General features: G+C 44.8%; 1 protein-coding gene across 2 annotated transcripts in view; it reads right to left on the reverse strand.

The window, feature by feature from the left end:
- Positions 1-18,178, reverse strand: part of LOC110523807 (poly [ADP-ribose] polymerase tankyrase-1) — a 115,145-nt gene that overhangs the window by 42,732 nt on the left and 54,235 nt on the right. The window contains exons 1-3 of one of the 2 annotated variants that reach the window (XM_090234807.1): positions 8,696-8,945; positions 8,418-8,454; positions 2,872-2,947 (exon numbers count right to left, since the gene is read on the reverse strand). In XM_090234807.1, coding sequence (XP_090090933.1) covers positions 2,872-2,925 — 54 coding nt within the window. In that variant the 5' untranslated portion in view covers positions 2,926-2,947; positions 8,418-8,454; positions 8,696-8,945. Of the gene's footprint in view, positions 1-2,871; positions 2,948-8,417; positions 8,455-8,695; positions 8,946-18,178 lie in introns of those variants that run through there. The other variant, XM_021602843.3, reaches the window with a different exon arrangement.

Below are 18,178 nucleotides of genomic sequence, written 5' to 3' on the forward strand. Positions count from 1 at the left end.
ATGAACGTGACAGATTCTCTGGTTATAATTAATATATCCCAAGAAACTGCAAAAGGAACAAAAGGTAAAAACAAACAAAAAATGCACATAGCTTGCTGTCATTTCAGCTGCTTGATGTGATTGTCTGTTTGCTTTAGTTGGCTAGGCTAGCAAAGGAGAACGTGCTAGTCTCATAGCAACCTTTATTGCTTAGACCAGGGGTGTCAAACTCATTCCATTGAGGGCTTTGTGTCTGCAGGTTCTTGGTTTTTCCTTTCAATTAAGCCCGAGACAACCGGGTGTGGGGAGTTCCTTACTAATTAGTGACCTTAATTCATCAATCAAGCACAAGGGAGGACCGAAAACCCGCATAGACTTGGCCCTCTGTGGAATGAGTTTGACACCTGTGGCTTAGAACTGTCCATGCCAATAGAATGGATGACCAGCCCATCTGGCTTGCAACTTCAGGATTCCTGAACTAACGACTGGCTTTTCTCAGACTATATCGTAAGGTGGAAGGATTAAAGCAAACAAATTGACTGAATAAAAAAAATGAAAACATGCCGTTAAATCTGTTTTTTAGTTATACGCTGGTAACCGTTTTATAAAAGCAGTAAGGGCCACGAACCCAGGAATTATCTTGAATAACACCCTCCTAAGGGCTGTTTTCCCGTCCCTCTGCTCTGCGTCAGGCCTAAGAACAGCCCTTAGTCGGGAGTTATTCACACGATAGTTCTCAGGCCTTATTGCTAAAATATTCCCAGGAAGATAGCTTTCAGAGAGAATAATGTAATGTTTGGATATGATGGATATCACAGCGTGTGGCTACACTGTACAGTCGTGGCCAAAAGCTTTGAGAAGGACACAAATATTCATTTCCACAAAGTTTGCTGCTTCAGTGTCTTTAGATATTTTTGTCAGATGTTACTATGGAATACTGAAGTATAATTACAAGCATTTCATAAGTGTCAAAAGCTTTTACTGACAATTACATGAAGTTGATGCAAAGAGTCAATATTTACAGTGTTGACCCTTCTTTTTCAAGGCCTCTGCAATCTGCCCTGGCATGCTGTCAATTAACTTCTGGACCACATCCTGACTGATGGCAGCCCATTTTTGCATAATCAATGCTTGGAGTTTGTCAGAATTTGTGGGTTTTTGTTTGTCCACCCTGGGGAGTTTCCTGGCCATGGACTCAAAATATCGATGTTTTTTTCCCCGAGCCACTTAGTTATCACTTTTGCCTTATGGCAAGGTCCTCCACCTTGCTGGAAAAGGCATTGTTCATCACCAAATGGTTCCTGGATGGTTGGGAGAAGTTGCACTCGGAGGATGTGTTGGTACCATTCTTTATTCATGGCTGTGTCCGTAGGCAAAATTGTGAGTGAGTCCACTCCCTTGGCTGAGAAGCAACCCCACACATGAATGGCCTCAGGATGCTTTACTGTTGGCATGACACAGGACTGATGGTAGAGCTCACCTTGTCTTCTCCGAACAAGTTTTTTTCCAGATTCCCCAAACAATCGGAAAGGGGATTCATCAGAGAAAATGACTTTATCCCAGTCCTCAGCAGTCCAATCCCTGTACCTTTTGCAGAATATCAGTCTGTCCCTGATGTTTTTCCTGGAGATAAGTAGCTTCTTTGCTGCCCTTCTTGACACCAGGCCATCCTCCAAAAGTCTTCGCCTCACTGTGCGTGCAGATGCACTCACACCTGCCTGCTGCCATTCCTGAGCAAGCTCTGTACTGGTGGTGCCCCGATCCCGCAGCTGAATCAACTTTAGGAGACGGTCCTGGCGCTTGCTGGACTTTCTTGGGCGCCCTGAAGCCTTCTTCACAACAATTGAACCGCTCTCCTTGAAGTTCTTGATGATCCGATAAATGGTTGATTTAGGTGCAATCTTACTGGCAGCAATATCCTTGCCTGTGAAGCCCTGTGCAAAGCAATGATGATGGCTTCCTTGCAGGTAACCATGGATGACAGAGGAAGAACAATGATTCCAAGCACCACCCTCCTTTTGAAGCTTCCAGTCTGTTATTCGAACTCAATCAGCATGACAGAGTGATCTCCAGCCTTGTCCTCGTCAACACTCACACCTGTGTTACCGAGAGAATCACTGACATGTCAGCTGGTCCTCTTGTGGCAGAGCTGAAATCCAGTGGAAAAGTTTTTGGGGGATTCAGTTCATTTGCATGGCAAAGAGGGACTTTGCAATTAATTGCAATTCATCTTATCACTCTTCATAACATTCTGGAGTATATGCAAATTGCCATCATACAAACTGAGGCAGCAGACCCTGTGAAAATTAATATTTGTGTCATTCTCAAAGCTTTTGGCCATGACTGTAGTATCCATTGTCACTAGAATGTTGTCAATACTGTACTAACAATCTGTTACTTATAATCAACATACTATAGAAACTGAGTGTCTGAAAAACAAATTTAGTAGAAAAGAGAGCGGAGGTACTATCCTCAACTCTGACCTATCTATGCATTATGATTACCTTGCAGCAGACAACCGGGTATCACAAATCCTCTCATTTCTCGTATGAAAGGTCTGTGAGAAGGGATGTCGTGGCTCCTATTAAGCCTCTTCTCTGGACTGACTTGGATCCTGTAGCTTTCCCTAAGCTCAGACCAGGCCTCTAACACTGACACCTGGAACAGGACTATGACATCAAGAGGGCCACATAGCCCTCCTCACCCTGTTCCACTTGTGTTCACTTACAATTACTACCTCCGCTGGCAAAGAATGTCTCTAGATTTACCTGAACTGATTGGTCCATTTCACTATGACTTAACGATTGAGTTGGAATATCATGGTTTGAGCGGGGATCGCTTGGGTAACAATGTGTGTGCAGACACGTGCGTGCTGGTGGAGCAAGCCCTTACCTTGCGGCCGTCGCTTGCGTGGCAGTTGACGTTTAACGGAGTGAGCAGGGCCATGAGCTTCTCTTCATTTCCACTCCTGCAGCGGAAGAAAACCATAGAAAATAGGGATCGAAAAAACAAAAAAATATATACCCTGCATTAGATATACCCCAACGAGTGAGCAAGAACGAGAGATAGAAACAGAAGGGAGGAGTGGAGGATTATCATTAACTAAAAAAGGAGAATAACAAAAGGCTAGGAGAGTAGAAAACTTGCCCAGGGAGTTGCCCAAAATGGACAGAATGGCGATCTAAACTAAAGAGCATTATTTATGTCTGCAGTCAAAACCAATCTTTAGATCTCTGAAAACACTGGTCAAGATAGTTAGGTAACAGAAAACAACAAGAGTGAAAAACACTGACGCAGTATAAATTATTTCCTTATCCCAACAGAAACTTCCTTTTTGCCAATGGCTATGCATGGCTGTAGAGAGATTCAGAGAGAAGGCTTCCGGATAACAGAGTCAGCATCTCTACCTGCTGTGGAGGTCTTTCCTGTGTTCTGCTCTACCATCCCAAAACACAGCAGGACATTACACATTGAACACACACTAACAGCCGGTCCTGAAGTCTGGTCCTAAAATCTGGTCCAGAGTGATGGTCCAGTGTGGTCAGGAGACATGTAAAGCCTCAGCGTCTCCTTCCAGTGTCACTGAAGCCAAGGGCCACCCTCTCCGCTCCACTCTCAGTTCTCAATGTGACTGTATGGCACTTCGAAGGATCCACAGTTAAGAGCCAGGGGGGTAAAAGACAGTCCTGAATATGGGATGGACAAAATAAAAGACTACAGTAAGGCCCTACTACTGTGCTGGGTCAGGGTAATCCTACTCATTCTCCTCTATCCGTGTGTCTCTTCACCCTTTGGCTGTTACCAGAAGCCCTGCTGCCTGCTCTGTTCTGGATCAGGGTGGCCGTGTCAGTCAGTCTTAATGTTGGCACGCTCTGAGAGTTTATTTATTAGGGATGTCCTCTGCCTCCTGTGGTTGGTGCACGGTGCCCAGACACGGTGACGGGAGGCCTGGCCAGGATGCACTACCCTGGCAGCGGAGCCGGCCAGTCTCCGCATTACCCAGATGACGACAACTCTTTAAGGCCGTCAGAGAAAGGAAGAAAGGGATCTTTCTCCCCCCAACTCTCTTTCTCTTTCGTTCCCCCTGTATCAACCTTTGCCAAAGTTCCTTCAGCGAAGATGCATTCATAGTCGGTGGCTTTGCTTTCTTCTGTTCCTCTCTTCTCTCCCCTCCTTCTCCTTCCGCCGGTAGACAACGCTAACTGGGCTTAAGTGAAAACAAGAGATTCTTAATTGAGATGCACAACAACATCCCAAGGTTTAGCAGAGAGTGGAGGCCACTGGATTAAAGCTAGTGTGTTTGTCAGTTTCATCTTCCTAATTACCAGGGCGCTAAGATGGAGCCCATACAGAGTAAACCTCCTGTCATAAGTCAATCAGCTATATGAGGCTCGCCCCCTCCATGATACAGACATCTCAGAAGAGCCTTATCCCTTACCGCAGAATAACCAATAGCAGGCCTCGTCTTAATAAGAAGTGCTGAAAGCAAAGCCCTGGATGGATGGAGCTCCATACAGTACATGTGATTGTTGTGGACATAGTGAGTGGTACATTTACACTCCATGGCAACCCCTCTCATCATGGTTTCAACCGACTAACTGCGTTCCCAGATAATGAAGACGGAGTCTTTATAGTTCTCATGTATTCAAGTTGGGTCTGCTGGCCAAGGGCCAACAGAGGCAGGCACTTCAGTATAATGAGCTGAATGTGACATACATGCCTTGCACCGCAAGACATGTTCAGGTGGTTCAAAGCACGACTATAACAGACTTTGCTATGCTGGGGTGGCCATTGTGGGAAGGAAACTGTGTGCGTGGAGCGACCACAACAGCCATTGTGGGGCAGCCTGTATGTCCTTCATTTGTAGGAACAAGAGAGAAATCCCCTCATGTTTATAGCGGACATGACAGGAGTTCCCAGTGGGCATAGGGAGTTCGTGTTCAGGCAGCAGGAGCACCGAGAGCTGGGCGGACAGAGGGTGGGAGCACAGAGCAGGAAACCAGGGAATCTCAGCTGTTCAGATGACAGGAGGAAGACTCAGTACTGCTCCTCTTCCTCTCGCTGGGGGCTTCACTCCTTCCCAGAGTGCACCTCTCGAGGGACGGCCGTGTGAACTGTGAACCCGCTGGCCAATCAGAAACATCCATCCACCACAACGGTGTTGTCATGTCAGTCATAACAGCGATAGAGAGAGAGATAACCCCTACTCTGAATCCCAGCCGCATCCGGACCAGACGGTCTATCTAGCCTTCTGTTGTTATCCCTGCAGCAGTTTATTTGTTGTTGTTGAGCGGATGGTAGAGGGCAAGAACATAATTACGAATAATGTATAGACTGCAAATTGACCGCAAGAAGCTCAAACACATATGTTGGACTAAAACATAATCATTTTAAACCTTTGTATATGATCACGTGTCATTCGATTATGTGTGGGAATACTTGAAAACAGATGTTTTAACTTAAAATAACTTGGAGCTGACTTCCTGGTGTTTTTACAGTATTTTATGTCCAACAATGAAAAGACAAAAACGGTTTGGTAATTTTTTTGCTCATAAAGCCACCATTTGGGGAACCCTGTCCAAAAAGGGTCCTTCCATATGATTTCAATCACTTTCTGACCGCACCCCTTTTGATTTGAACTAAACCTTCCATACACGTTTTCCCATGGTAGAAGTGGTCAGAAAAGGGGACTTTTTAGACATGAATGCCAAAAGATTCAGGAGATAGAGGTTCTCAAAGTTGACCCATTTTGCATACCCCACCCTACCATGAGACATCCATGTCGTTGTCACTGAAAAAGATAAACGGTTGAGTTCGACATAATTTGAAAGCTCACAAAACGGGTTGTCAAAGGATTGTATAATAAAAAATAAAAAAATATATACAGTACCTGTCAAAAGTTTGGACAGAACTACTCATTCATCTTTATTTGGACTATTTTCTACATTTTAGAATAATAGTGAAGACATCAAAACTATGAAATAACATATATGGAATCATGTAGTAACCAAAAAAGTCTTAAACAAATCAAAATATATTTTTAGATTCTTCAAAGTAGCCACCCTTTGCCTTGATGACAGCTTTGCAAACTCTCAGCATTGTCTCAAACAGCTTCACCTGGAATGCTTTTCCAACAGTCTTGAAGGAGTTCCCACATATGATGAGCACTTCTTGACTGCTTTTCCTTCACTCTGCGGTCCAACTCATCCCAAACCATCTCAATTGGGTTGAGGTCGGGTGATTGTGGAGGCCAGGTCATCTGATGCAGCACTCCATCACTCTCCTTCTTGATCAAATAGCCCTTACGCAGCCTGGAGGTGTGTTGGGTCATTGTCCTGTTGAAAAACAAATGATAGTCCCACTAAGCCCAAACCAGATGGGATGGTGTATCACTGCAGAATGCAGTGGTAGCCATTGCTGGTTAAGTGTGCCTTGAATTGTAAATAAATCACAGACAGTGTCACCAGCAAAGCACCCCCACACCATAGCACCACCTCCTCCATTCTTCATGGTGGGAACCACAAATGCGGAGACCATCCGCTCAACTAATCTACGTCTCACAAATACACAGCGGTTGGAACCAAAAATCTAAAATTTGGACTCATCAGACCAAAGGACAGATTTTCATCGGTCTAATGTCCATTGCTTGTTTCTTGGCCCAAGCAAGTCTCTTCTTCTTATTGGTGTCCTTAAGAAGTGGTTTCTTTGCAGCAATTTGACCATAAAGGACTGATTCACGCAGTCACGACTGAACAGTTGATGTTGAGATGTGTCTTGTTCCTTGAACTCTGTGAAGCATTTATTTGGGCTGCAATCCCTGAGGCTGGTAACTTCAATAAACTTATCCTCTGCAGCAGAGGTAACTCTGGGACTTCCTCTCCTGTGGTGGTCTTCATGAGAGCCAGTTTCGTCATAGTGCTTGATGGTTTTTGTGACTGCACTTGAAGATAGTTTAAAAGTTCTTGACATTTTCTGGATTGACTGACCCTCCATGTCTTAATGTAATGATGGACTGTCATTTCACTTTGCTTATTTGAGCTGTTCTTGCCATAATATGGACTGTTGCGTTTGAGACAATCAGTTGTGTTGTGACAAGGTAGGGGAGGGTATACAGAAGATAGCCTTATTTGGTAAAAACCAAGTCCATATTATGGCAAGAACAGCTCAAATCAGCAAAGAGAAATGACAGTCCATCAGGAATTTAAGACATGAAGGTCAGTCAATCCAAGAAATGTCAAGAACTTTTAACGTTTCTTCAAGTGCAGTCACAAAAACCTTCAAGTGCTATAACGAAACTGGCCCTATGAAGACCACCACAGGAAAGGAAGACCCAGAGATACCTCTGCAGCAGAGGACAAGTTCATTTGAGTAACCAGTCTCAGAAACGGATGTCTCATGGTAGGGTGGGGTATGCAAAATGCCTCAACTTTGAGGGCCTCTATCACATGAATGTTTTTGCATTCAGGTCTAAAAAGTCACTTTCTGACCACTTTACCACGGGCAAACATGTTTGGAAGGTTTTGCAGTCGGAAAGTGATTCAAATCAAATGGAGCAACCTTATATGATCCATTCTGGTTCTGCTCTGGGTCTCTGGTCGGTGAGCTAGCACCTTACCAGGGAACACAGTCCGGACTCCCGTCAGTGTGTCTTAACATAGTGTGTTCTGTGTTGATTGAATGACACGTCGCTGTCCTGCCACCCACACCAAGCAGAAGTAACAACTAACACTCCACACAGACAGGGGCCTTCCTCAATTGGATTTGCTCAACTCCTGCGTTCTCTGTCATCTCTCGCCTCCTTCTGAAAAAGGTCAAAGGTAATCGAGGAGTGGGAACGTGGACGAAAATGCTCTTGAGTGAAATGAGAAGCTCCTTCTCCACTCGCGCGTCATCAGGCCAATGACGTTTACAGGGGTGGATCCCAAAATATATGTGTAAAGTGCTAAAAAATAAATGAGTTGAGTTAGTTGTGCAAGACAGTTTATAGCTAAACGGATACGTAGCTTTCTGGTCTTTAAATGTGTGCATGCTTTTCTCCTCTGACAATACGACAGCTGATTCATAAGGTGGTGTGGCAGATATCAAAACTCTCCCGCGGTAGGAAACATTCGTGCTTCCTCGCCAAAAGGAGGCTGTCGAGGGGGATCTTCCGTTTGCCTACTAACCAATTGACACGTTCCTCGACCACATCGGTTTCCGGAGCAAGGAATTGAAAGGACGGAGGAGAGCGAGGACGGACTTCTGCCCAAACGAGAAAGGGCCACACACAGTCCACGTGGGTATCCCTTCACAATAACAACCCTCACCGTGCACCAGCTCCCAAACCACAAGCTCAGCCCTTTCACAACACCTGTCTGCTAATGCCGGAGGGGAAGAGGGGAGAAGGGAGAAAAGGAGGAGAGAGATGGAGAGATGATGAGAGGGGAGCTTGTACTCACCTAGCCGCCTCCAGGAGTTCGTCTTTCTTGTATTCACCTAAATGGTTGCAGAAAATCATAGTGTCAGAGACGGGCAGGGAGAGAGACGCACAGCAGCAGCACAGAGCCAGTGTCACAGTCGAGAGAGAGGCAGCTACGGCACAGAGAGAAAAGAGAGAAACACACACAGACACTGTGTGGGAGAAACACACACACACACACACACACACGGTGCAGCAGAGCACCCACACATTAGACAGAGAACCTTCCTCAATGCCTGCCTATTTCTCTCTCCTTACGGCTTTCTCTCGCTTTTCTCTCTCCCCCTCCCCTCCCTCGCACATCTCTCTCTTGGCTTGGGTGGCGTAGCTCAGTGCACACCCCTTTGGCTGATGTTGACGTGACGTTGGGCAGCCTGTGCACACAGCAATCATTCTCTAGGAGACGGCTTGTTTCAATCTTCAAATTAAACGGCTTTCTTTCTTTCTCTCACTCACACACACACATCCAACCAACGCCGCCCATCTCTCTCTCTCCTCCTGTTTTTCTGTTAGCACAGGAGGAGGGGTTGCAGTGATAACAGAAGAGAAATAGATATCATGAACAGAAGTGGTCCCACCCTCATCCTCCCTTCTCCCTCTCATCCCTCCAACCCACAGCCTTGCCCCCGCCACTACAGTCGCAACAAATTCCATCCCCCTCTCCCTCCTTCCGACCCCCCTTGATTTTCCTCACCATCAACCCCCCCATCCCCCGTGTGTGCGCTTTCTCTGCCAGGACCTGAGGAGACTGAGGGGGAGATGGGGAACGAGGAGGAAGAATGAATAACATGATGAAAGAGGAGTGGTTAAGGGTCCTGCGACAACATGCGTGGATTTGACAGGACATGCCTGAGGGGTGCCACAGAGATGGAGGGAGAGAGAGAAAGCATTCTGGAACACAAAAAGAATACACGCAGAGTCAGACACAGTGGCTTAATTGGAGGAGTCCTTTGTTTCCATTCCAACAACCGTGGATGTGGAGACAGGGAGGGAGGCTGCCTGGTGTTAAGATCAGAACACACAGAATACATCCGGGAGGGGGGGCTCGCTGGGGTTAGAAGACTATGGCTGGGATGGACTCCCATACAAAGAGAGGGGACATGTCTAGGCAGGCTTTTAGGTCTCTATGGACATAATACATTTATTAACTCAGAGACATATGGGCAGCAAGATCAAACAAACAACACCCCCTCCTCCCCTGAGATAAAGCAAGGCGAGAGGAGAGCACACACACCATCTTTCCTCGCCATGTGTTCTTAGTGTTGATGCCCCTGCACTCAGTAACCCTCCCTAATATTTGATTGGCAGCTGACGGGGACATAGTGATAGACTGACTGGAATGGCCGGACCCCAGAGGGCAGTTAATGGATGCCATGAATTACATTGTGTTTCTGTGGGGGAGTAGGCTGTGTGTATGTATATTCGGGGTACGGTTGCCTCAGTCAATATCAAACAGATGTAAATCTCATCTGAGGCATGCATGCGGTGCTCCCATCCATCTTTGCCAGAGCAGTGGTTGGTTTCCTCTGTCTCTGCTGTGGTGTGCCTGACTGCCTGTACTCTGACTCAGATTGGATCATTCTAACAGATATGACATTATCGACAGGGAGGAGAGGATATAAAAACAGCAGATGGCGAGGCAGAAATTAGCACGGCATCTAGGGCTGACCCCAGTCGACTGACTGGTCGATTGTTTGGTCGATAGGCTGTTGGTCGGCCAATATTATTTTTTTTAAGTCGAGCAGCAATTATATATATTATTATTTTTATGCCATGAGACACCGGTCTGATTCACGCATGTCTCAGTGGACTAATCCATTGTAGGCCGTGGGAGGGCACACCAGTATCACCAGTAGTACATTTACTGTTAATTCCCATCATTTCAAATCTACAATGTTTGGTTAAGGTCATTTCTGTTAATGCATTCAAAAAATTATTATTATAGTCTTTTACCGTTCTCATTGTCTGGAGTGGACAAGTTGTTTAAGGACCACACAACCTAGGCTACAGTTATGAGGAACAAGTTTTGGTTTATTTCATTCCATTTACGAGTTGTCAATTCATTCAATGTATTTTATTTGTAGCGCTCTGGTAAATGTTGAGTAAGGACCCGCACCAGATTATGCATAGCAGTAGGCCTAGGCTGCCTGGCCTGCGCGCAAATGTAGACCTATAAATGATAAATGTGCCCATTTGGGGATCTGATAGTATTTCTGATCGTCTTAACTCACCAACACTGTGGAACATATGAGTCATTTTTTCTTCACCTCAAACAGCAAGTAAACAAAAGTCTGTTTTTACATGTATTGAGAAAGACAACAAACAACAAACAAAAAAATCCATCTCTCTTTCAATCACTCGGTGTGAAAGGGAGAAAAATGTGTATGTTCTGATCCGGTTGATTACTTCTTATCCCTTGCACAAATAGCCTACAGCTCTGTCTATCTGGAGCTCACTGGCACGGGAAACTCTGAGGGCCCAGAATGTTTTATACAGTGGGGCAAGTTTCCTAGGGTGAGCTTCAGGCCAGACCACGTTGACACAATATTTCAAGTTCCTTGCAGACATGCCATGCATAGCCAATGTGATTAATAGGATATTCATTTTTTAAATCTGGATGTTTTCTACCTGCAAGTTGCAACGTTTTTATTTGTTGGCTTTATGTTAGCACTTTTTACATAGTTGGCAATGGTAATAGAAGTTCATTTTAGAATTTTGAATAACCACAAAGATTTTGAGATTCAAAGACTTTATTATGAATGAAATGACTGTTCCACAAAAATCATGACTGGCACGCAGATCAGTAGAAATGGTCAAAGATAAATTGTCACTCCAACAGGAAAAGGTTGCTGACCCCTGGTGTAGCCTGGGGAGGGGGGGGGGGGGGGGGGGGGACAGGGTTTTTCCTTCTGGTTATGCTATCTTGAACTCTGGTTCCCTCATGAGTAGGGTTGCAAAGGGTTGGAAACTTCCCGGTAATTTTACATGGTAAGTTAAGCCCAGGAATTTTGCTTAAATTCATCAAAAAAAGTTAGCTTATAACAGTGAACCTTTTTTTTGTGGGATACACACAAGGAATTTCTTGGTCTTGTGGCATATTTTGGTTAAACTATCTCAAATTCAATTGAATTGCAACCCCCTGCATGCACAGTGCATTCCTCCATCACATGCACAGCTGACTCAAGATCTTGCACACTTATGAGATGCTATTGAGCCCACACTACTACACTGTCTGAGATAAGGACTACATACTTTCTGGTAAGGTTTGATTACAATACTGGGTTGGTTGAATATATTTGATATGACATACATGATTTTTTTGTTAACTAGTAAATAGTGGCCTACAGCAAAGTGTGTTTAAAAAATGTCTAACTTAACAATTTCTGCTAGTTAGTTTTTGCTTCCATGTGGGTTTTAGCTTGCTTGAGCCTGCTAACTGAGAAGTGTTAATTCACCTGTTTCCATACATGTCAAATTTTAAAACATTTATTACAAAGGAGTTGTTTAATCTAACTGCTTCACTAAACTCAGCAAAAAAAGAAACATCCTCTCACTGTCAACTGTGTTTCTTTTCAGCAAACTTAACATGTGTAAAAATGTGTATGAACATAAGATTCAACAATTGAGACGAACTGAACAAGTTCCACAGACATGTGAATAACAGAAATGGAACATTGTGCACCTGAACAAAGGGGAGGGGGGGGGGGGGGGGTCAAAATCAAAAGTAACAGTCAATATCTGGTGAGGCCACCAGCTGCATTAAGTACTGCTGTGCATCTCCTCCTCATGGACTGCACCAGATTTGCCAGTTCTTGCTGTGAGATGATGCCCCACTCTTCCACCAAGGCACCTGAAAGTTCCCAGACATTTCTGGGGGGAATGGCCCTAGCCCTCACCCTCTGATCCAACAGGTCCCAGACGTGCTCAATGGGATTGAGATCCGGGCTCTTCGCTGGCCATGGCAGAACACTGACATTCCTGTCTTGCAGGAAATCACTCACAGAACGAGCAGTATGGCTGGTGGCATTGTCATGCTGGAGGGTCATGTCAGGAAGAGCCTGCTGGAAGGGTACCACATGAGGGAGGAGGAAGTATTCCCTGTAATGCACAGCGGTGAGATTGCCTGCAATGACAACAAGCTCAGTCCGATGAAGCTGTGACACACCGCCCCAGACCATGACAGACCCTCCACCTCCAAATCGATCCCGCTCCAGAGTACAGTCCTCAGTGTAACACTTATTCCTTCGACGATAAACACGAATCTAACCATCACCCATGGTGAGACAAAACCACGACTCGTCGGTGAAGAGCACTTTTTGCCAGTCCTGTCTGGTCCAGTGACGGTGGGTTTGTGTCCATAGGTGACGTTGTTGCCGGTGATGTCTGGTGAGGACCTGCCTTACAACAGGCCTACAAGCCCACAGTCCAGCCTCTCTCAGCCTATTGCGGACAGTCGGAAGGCAGTCATCAATGACCTTGGACCACAGAAGGTATTTGCACTGGTGAGAGACAATGCTGCGAACATGAAGGCTGCTTGGTCTAAAGTGGAGGATTCCTACCCTCACATCACACCCATTGGCTGTGCTGCTCATCAGGTAGTTCCTGGTGTAACTCGAGCAGTTGTTGTTGCCATCCTGTACATGTCCCGCGGGTGTGATGTTCGGATGTACCGATCCTGTGCAGGTGTTAGGAATGGTCTGCCACTGCAAGGATGATCCGCTGTCCGTCCCGTCTCCCTGTAGCGCCGTCTTAGGCGTCTCACAGTACGGACATTGCAATTTATTGCCCTGGCCACATCTGCAGTCCTCGTGCCTCCTTGCAGCATGCCTAAGGCACGTTCACACAGATGAGCAGGGATCCTGGGCATCTTTATTTTGGTGTTTTTCAGAGTCAGTAGAAAGGCCTCTTTAGTGTCCTAAGTTTCCATAACTGTGACCTTAATTACCTACAGTCTGTAACCTGTTAGTGTCTTAACGACCGTTCCACAGGTGCATGTTCATTAATTGTTTACGGTTCATTGAACAAGCATGGGAAACAGTGTTTAAACCCTTTACAATGAAGATCTGTGAAGTTATTTGGATTTTTACGAATGATCTTTGAAAGACAGGGCCCTGAAGTGCTGAGTTAATTTATTTGTACATGTATTTTTATTTTTTTTAACCCTTTCTTTACAGGAAAATGCCACGGGCACTATCTGATGTGTGGAGACATTTCACTGCAGCTGTAGATGGAAAAGCTGTGTACATTTGCAAATACTATGCCAAATCATATGTGAAGAACGCAATAAAGATGCAGAATCATCTGGCCAAGTGCATAAAGTTCCCTCAGAGCTCACAACAAGCAACCTCTGTCAAAAGTCCCTCTACTTCTATTCGAGGTGAAAGTTATAAATCAGACACCTTTTCAATGGCAACAGCTCATGGTGCTCCTGGAATCAGAAGTTTCTTTGACTCAATGGAGGAACATAGTCAGAGAAATGCTGATTAATGTCTTGCTCGAGATGTGTATGCAACTGGTTAACCTCTGACGCTCACAGGCAATGTGTATTGGAAGGGATTTCTGAATGCTCTTCGCCCAGCATACACCCCTCCAACCAGACATGCTTTATCTACTCATTTGCTGGATGCAGAGTTCAACAGAGTTCAAGTGAAGGTCAAGCAAATCAGAGAAAGCTGACAGTATTGCAATCATCTCTGATGTTTGGTCAAATGTTTGTGGGCAAGGAATAATTAACTAATCTCCACACCCCAACCAGTATTCTAAAAGAGCACAGACACAAGAAACAACAGACACACCGGTCTCTACATTGCAGATAAGCTGAAGGCAGTCATCAATGACCTTGGACCACAGAAGGTATTTGCACTGGTGACAGACAATGCTGCGAACATGAAGGCTGCTTGGTCTACCCTCACATCACACCCATTGGCTGTGCTGCTCATGCATTGAATCTGCTCCTCAAGGACGGCATGGCACTGAAAACAATGGATAAACACAAGAGAGCCAAGGAAACGGTTAGGTATGTGAAAGGTCATAAAGTTATAGCAGCAATCTACCTCACCAAGCAAAGTGAGAAGAATAAGAGAACCACATTGAAGCTGCCCAGCAACACCCGTTGGGGTGGTGTCGTCATCATGTTTGACAGTCTCCTGGAGAGGAAGGAGTCTCTCCAAGAAATGGCCATATCACAGTCTGCCGATATGGACAGCCCCATCAAGAGGATCCTTCTGGATGATGCATTTTGGGAGAGAGTGGTAAGCAGCCTGAAACTACTGAAATCTATAGCAGTAGCCATTGCATGGATTGAGGGAGACAATGCCATCCTGCCTGATGTTCAGACTCTGCTTGCAGATGTAAGAGAAGAAATCCGTATTGCCTTGCCCACTTCACTGTTGCTCCAAGCAGAGGAAACTGCAGTTCTGAAATACATCAAAAGGCGTGAAGACTTCTGCCTGAAGCCGCAACTTACATGCCGCAACGTACATGTTGGACCCCAAGTATGCTGGCGAGAGCATCATATTCCCTTTTGTTGTTCAGTGAAATCATCCCATATGAAGAGTCAACTAATTTAATTAAAGTTAAATTCGTAACTAAATTGAAAAACATATACTCTATTGTATCGATTTAATCATTCGCAAAGATCAACAAGGCCAATGGAGTCATCACTACAGTGTCCCGCCACCTTGGCCTGGAGGAGGGCAAGTTTCTTGGCAGTCTGGCAAAGTATACTTCCAAGCAAGGGCTTTGGGATGGAGATACGGCAGTCATGTCAACATATCTCATCAGCCACCTGGTGGTAGGGACTTCATGGATTTGAGGCTCTTTCCCCGGTTGCCTCCATCCTCCAAATCCCACCAGCACAACTGGTCCTTGTTTGGGAACACACACCAAAGCATGCAACAGGGTGACTAATACAACGGTTGAAAAATTGGTGGCAATTCAGGTAAATTTGAGGCTTAATTGAGCCTGACACCGAGCCATCCTGAACAAGGTTGGAAAGTGACAGTGAAGATGAGGCCTCGGAGTCTGATGTTCAAGAGGTGGACATTGAGGTCCAGGGAAAATATATGGAAGCCTGAGAGGAAGACAGTCTAGAAACTAAAGCTTTGGTTATCATTTTATAGATGTTGAAAATGTTTATGGGAGATAATGGATCATTCAATATTCCCTTTTGTTGTTCAGTGAAATCATCCCATGTGAAGAGTCAACTCATTTAATTAAAGTTAAATTTGTAACTAAATTTAAAAAATATACTCTATTGTATGGATTTAATAATTTGCAATTATGTCTACTTATGATAAGGTATAAGGTTTATGTTTGTCTCCATATATGGTAAATATATCTAATGCAAAAAACATTTACATTTAAATGGTATTAATATTTATTTGCATATATTCCCGTTAATTCCCACTGAAAGTTCCCACCTCTGAATATTCCCAAAATGTGCAACCCTACTCATGAGTCATTTGTGTGTCTTAATAATTTAATCAAAGTGTGCTTAAAGCATCAGACACGCTTGGTAGCCTAGTGCATTCGGAAAGTATTCAGACCCCTTCCCTTTTTCCACATCGTATTACATTACAGCCTTATACTAGGATACCATTTTTTTTCCCTCATCAATCTACACACAATACCCCATAATGACAAAGTAAACCGTTTTTTAGAAATGTTTGCACAAAATAATTAGTAAATGAAAAACCTTATTTACATAAGTATTCAGACCCTTTGCTATGAGGCTCAAAACTGAGCTTAGGCGCAACCTGTTTCCATTGATCATCCTTGAGAAGCTTCTACAACTTGGCGTCCACCTGTGTTAAATTCAATTGATTGCACATGATTTGGAAAGGTCCCACAGTTGACACTGCAAAAAACAAGCCATGAGGTCGAAGGCATTGTCCGTATAGCCTTTATGATAGGAGTGGCCTCCGCCTGGCCACTCTAAGTAAATGGGCACATGACAGCCCGCTTAGAGCTTGCCAAAAGGCATCTAAAGACTCTCAGACCATTAGAAAAAATTATCTCTGATCTGATGAAACCCAGATTGAAATTGTTTGGCCTGAAAGCCAAAGGTCACATCTGGAGGAAACCTGGCACCATCCCTACAGTGAAGCATGGTGGTGGCAGCATCATGCTTGGAGGATGTTTTTCAGTGGCAGGGACTCGGAGACTAGTTAAGATCGAGGGAAAGATGAATGGCGCAAAGTACAGAGAGATCCTTGATGAAAACCTGCTCTAGAACGAGCAGGACCTCAGACTGCGGCATGTAACTTCCAACAGGAAAACGACCCAAAGCACACAGCCAAGAAAACGTAGGAGTGGCTTCAGGACAAGTGTCCTTGAGTGGCCCGGACTTGCACACGAGCGGACTTGCACACGAGCGGCGGTAACTCACCAGAACTTCCAGAATTACAACCAGGATTATGACTTCCCTGGAGCGGATCCCTTGTGTCCCCAGAGCTATTTAACTTATTCCAGAGGCTGACCCAAAACAAAGCCGGCAAAAGAGAGGTACTCGAGGCGGTCTTCTGGTTCAAGTTAGGAAGCATGCACACCACCCACCGCTCCTGAGTATTTTACATGCTAATGTGCAATCTCTGGATAAAAAAATGTATGAGCTCAAGGCGAGAGTTATTTTCAGAGAGACACCAGGGATTGTAACATACTCTGTTTCACGGAAACACGGCTCTCTCGAGATACACTGTCTGACTCTGTAAAGCCAGTTGGGTACTCAGTACATTGCGCTGACAGGAACAAACATCTCTCCGGGAAGCAGAAGGATGGAGGTATACAGTGCCTTGCGAAAGTATTCGGCCCCCTTGAACTTTGCGACCTTTTGACACATTTCAAGCTTCAAACATAAAGATATAAAACTGTATTTTTTTGTGAAGAATCAACAACAAGTGGGACACAATCATGAAGTGGAACAACATTTATTGGATATTTCAAACTTTTTTAACAAATCAAAAACTGAAAAATTGGGCGTGCAAAATTATTCAGCCCCCTTAAGTTACTACTTTGCAGCGCCACCTTTTGCTGCGATTACAGCTGTAAGTCGCTTGGGGTATGTCTCTATCAGTTTTGCACATCGAGAGACTGAAATCTTTTCCCATTCCTCCTTGCAAAACAGCTCGAGCTCAGTGAGGTTGGATGGAGAGCATTTGTGAACAGCAGTTTTCAGTTCTTTCCACAGATTCTCGATTGGATTCAGGTCTGGACTTTGACTTGGCCATTCTAACACCTGGATATGTTTATTTTTGAACCATTCCATTGTAGATTTTGCTTTATGTTTTGGATCATTGTCTTGTTGGAAGACAAATCTCCGTCCCAGTCTCAGGTCTTTTGCAGACTCCATCAGGTTTTCTTCCAGAATGGTCCTCTATTTGGCTCCATCCATCTTCCCATCAATTTTAACCATCTTCCCTGTCCCTGCTGAAGAAAAGCAGGCCCAAACCATGATGCTGCCACCACCATGTTTGACAGTGGGTATGGTGTGTTCAGCTGTGTTGCTTTTACGCCAAACATAACGTTTTGCATTGTTGCCAAAAAGTTCAATTTTGGTTTCATCTGACCAGAGCACCTTCTTCCACATGTTTGGTGTGTCTCCCAGGTGGCTTGTGGCAAACTTTAAACGACACTTTTTATGGATATCTTTAAGAAATGGCTTCCTTCTTGCCACTCTTCCATAAAGGCCAGATTTGTGCAATATACGACTGATTGTTGTCCTATGGACAGTCTCTCCCACCT

Source organism: Oncorhynchus mykiss, chromosome 5, assembly GCF_057628025.1.
Source record: "Oncorhynchus mykiss isolate SJ-2025 chromosome 5, ASM5762802v1, whole genome shotgun sequence".
In the NCBI taxonomy this organism is placed as follows: Eukaryota; Metazoa; Chordata; class Actinopteri; order Salmoniformes; family Salmonidae; genus Oncorhynchus; species Oncorhynchus mykiss.